At 36.2% G+C, this 3,190-nt stretch overlaps 1 protein-coding gene across 1 annotated transcript; it reads right to left on the bottom strand.

Moving 5' to 3' along the window:
• Positions 1-2,403: 2,403 nt before the first annotated feature.
• Positions 2,404-2,889, bottom strand: LOC105983978 (guanine nucleotide-binding protein G(I)/G(S)/G(O) subunit gamma-5). Its single transcript, XM_013014020.1, has one exon. The coding sequence runs from the start codon at positions 2,851-2,853 to the stop codon at positions 2,647-2,649; it is 207 nt and encodes a 68-aa protein (XP_012869474.1). The 5' UTR covers positions 2,854-2,889; the 3' UTR covers positions 2,404-2,646.
• Between the last annotated feature and the right edge of the window lie 301 nt (positions 2,890-3,190).

The raw sequence follows: 3,190 nt of genomic DNA, 5'->3' as shown, positions 1-3,190 counted from the left end.
GAAAGTACAGAATTTTCAGTGTTTATTGAACATAAACAATGGCAAAGTGTCAGTTTAGCAATTCTCTGTGTTGGGCTTAGAGGATATTTTTAAAAGATTGCTCTCTAGAAGATGTTGTTTGAGATGAAGGAGATTGGGAAGACAATAGAAGCAGGAAGGACTTCTTGGCCTTCCTTACCCTCTTTTCCTTCTTTGAAGAACAGAGTCATAGAAACGATTTTTTCTCTGCCAGAACAAGACATGAAACCTAAGGAAGCCCCCCTCTGCTTTCCTTGGTCCTCCCCCAATACTGTCACGTGAAAGGTTTCATTCTCAAATGCAGAAAATAAACTAATAAAGAGACCGGTGTACATGTGCATATGTCAGTACTAGGGCTTGGACTCAGGGCCGAGGGTACTGTCCCTTAGCTTGTTTTTGTTCAAGGCTAGTGCTCTACCACTTGAACTACAGCTCTAATTCTGGCACTTCAGTGGTTGATTGGAGATGAGTCTCATAAGTTTTTCTGTCCAGTTGGATTTGGACTGTGCTCCTAGGATCTCAGCCTCTCAAGTAGCTAGGATTGCAGGCATGAACCACCAAAGTCCAGCATGCTATCAACTTATTAAAATTACAGCATAAGTCCTTTTTAAAAATAGAATTATATATGTTAGTTTTGTTTGTGCAACTAAGGCATAAAAATGCATAATTTTCCCATAGGTTTGGGTTTTCATTTCGGGAAAACTCATGTGCCATAAAAAAATTAAATATGCGTGTTATATTTTTTTCTTATTCATGTCTCCTTTGATACAGGAAAGAGAATCTTGAACCTTGCAATGGAAATACTTTTTTTCACTTATATCTATTTATGTATACCTTTTCCAGATCAGTGTATACATGGAATTTGTAAAAAAATTTATGTTAAGGTATTATCTTTCTTTTAATTTAATTTTATTATCAAAGTGATATGCTGAGGGATTACAGTTACATACTTAAGGTAGTAAGTACATTTCTTGTCAAACATTGTTATACCCTCCCTTGTTTTTATTCCATTTTCCCTCCCCCCAACTCTCCCTTCAAGTTGTAAAGTTCATTTCCAACATATTGTCTTGTGAGCATTGCTGTTGCATTGGTTCACACTTTGTCCTTTGGTAATATAAACTACTCTGTCTATACATAACACTTTCTGTTTCTGAATATTCAGGACCCTATAAAATCGCTTGCTGTTTCTCTACAGTCTCTTGTAACTTATGGATTCAGAATTACTGTTATAGGCAATAGTATTCAATAGTTTAAGTGTGTTGTTAAGAATGAAGTTGGCATGAAGACACTGAGACTCAAACCACAGTGAAAGTTCAGAGGAGCTACTCACAAGTATTCAATCATTAAGGATAATCTCTCATTATTGAAAAGGTGTTAAAACCATATAAATTAAACATATTTTATTAAAGAAAATTCATGAGATTCTAAGCAGCAAGAACATTTAGGAAAATGTGTTTACCTGTAAAATCTTGGCCACTCAGGTTTAGAAGAGTTATCCTGCTGAGTTGGAAAGATATCACAAATGAGTTCAAGTTCATTCTGATGCTGCCATGTTCTAAGTGATTGGAGGTAAAGAATCTAATACCAACTAATTTATTTCTGCAACAACTGGTAATGTTAGTAATAATACCTGCCTAATCTATTTCCTTAGGCTGTTAAAAATGGTTTATCCTTTTTTAGCTTAAAATACTATGTAATTTCTTTTTTTAAGTTCTATTGTATTTTTATTTAGCAAGAACAAATAAAAGTATTTTGAGTATGGGCTTAGAAGTTGTAGTTTCATTGACTGGTACTTAATTCTCTTCCTTTAGGGTAACTGAATAAACTGGGATCAAGATTCAGTTTAATTTTCCCATTTGCATACTCAAAGAACTTGGAAGTTAGAAATTACGGGTGATAGATAGCATGTAATTCCTGATTTAATACTAGACAAATTTTGGATCCCAAGTGTCTGGCACACAATCTTAATTAAACTGGAGGTCAAATTTCTAAGGTAATTCTTTGCCTTTCACTAGAAGGTAAAATTTTAAAGCAAAATGATTTATTATGACTTGAAGTTACAAACTACTGAAGCTAACTTTTGGTTCCTCCATTACAACTTTGTTAAATGATCTCATCTGTTAATTGGCTTCTGGATATAACTGGTAATACTAGTACAAAAAGTAGTAGAGGGGTTAGAGATACAAGAGTAAGGGTGTGGTTCCAATGGTAGAGAACCTGCCAAACAATCCAAGGCTCTGACTTCAGACCCCAGTACAGCTTCCAAACAAAGTTAACTGGAACACTAGAAACCCCTTCCTTATTGAAAACAGAATAATGTACAGTGTATTTCATATCAGGGACAAAACAGAAAAGCTTTACATTAATATCAGTGACAAAACAGAAAACCTTTACATTAAGTATTTTATTGTATGCCATTGCCAGTGTATATAAAACAGTTAACTTTGTGAAATAGAAATTCATGAAAATTCAGAGAGGTAGATGTTAAGGACTGACATTAAGTAGAAGTTGGTATTTTATGGCACGTGTGTTACAGAGAAGGTTCTGTACAGGCTTCAACTTTCTCTCTCTTGAATATTCACTGGTTCATAGGAAATAGTCTGGAGATCCTTTGAAAGATTTACTAGACTACGAAAAGGAGCAGACTTTCTGGGGTCTGAAGGGATTTGTACTTGAAGACACTCCAGTCAGCAGTGGATCATGTTGAGCATTCTGCAGACAGAATTGTTTCAAGTCTGCAGCTGCCTGAGAAACCTTCACGTGGTTGAGCCCGGCCTCCATCCGGAGCTGCTGAACCACCTTCTTCATCGCCGAGACGCTGGAGGACCCAGACATGGCGCACGGGAGCCGAGGCTGACGCGTCGGAGCGAGGGGCGGCGGGCGGCCAAAATACTATATAATTTCATATACTTCCATCCTCCTCTTCATTTAAAGTATAAACCATTTCCAAATTGAGATTCTCAGCATAATCTATAATTTCTGACTGGCCATTGGAAGCCTACTGTCTTTCCTTGAATAACAGCTACTGCTGCTGGGTTTGCAGTGAAGGACTGTAATGTCCAATATCAGACCACATCCAATTATAAAAACAAAAACAAAACTACAAAGTTTTTATGGAGAAACAAAAAATAGCCTCCTTTACAACTTTTAAATAATCTCTTTGTAAATGGAC

This window comes from Dipodomys ordii, unplaced genomic scaffold, assembly GCF_000151885.1.
Source record: "Dipodomys ordii isolate 6190 unplaced genomic scaffold, Dord_2.0 Scaffold22, whole genome shotgun sequence".
NCBI lineage: Eukaryota > Metazoa > Chordata > Mammalia > Rodentia > Heteromyidae > Dipodomys > Dipodomys ordii.
The sequence above is the reverse complement of the archived record's forward strand: the minus strand, read 5'-3'. Positions and strand labels throughout refer to the sequence as shown.

What these genes read in the sequence shown, in the direction of transcription:
- LOC105983978 (XM_013014020.1), bottom strand. Translation starts at nt 2,853, where the DNA reads ATGTCTGGGTCCTCCAGCGTCTCGGCGATGAAGAAGGTGGTTCAGCAG.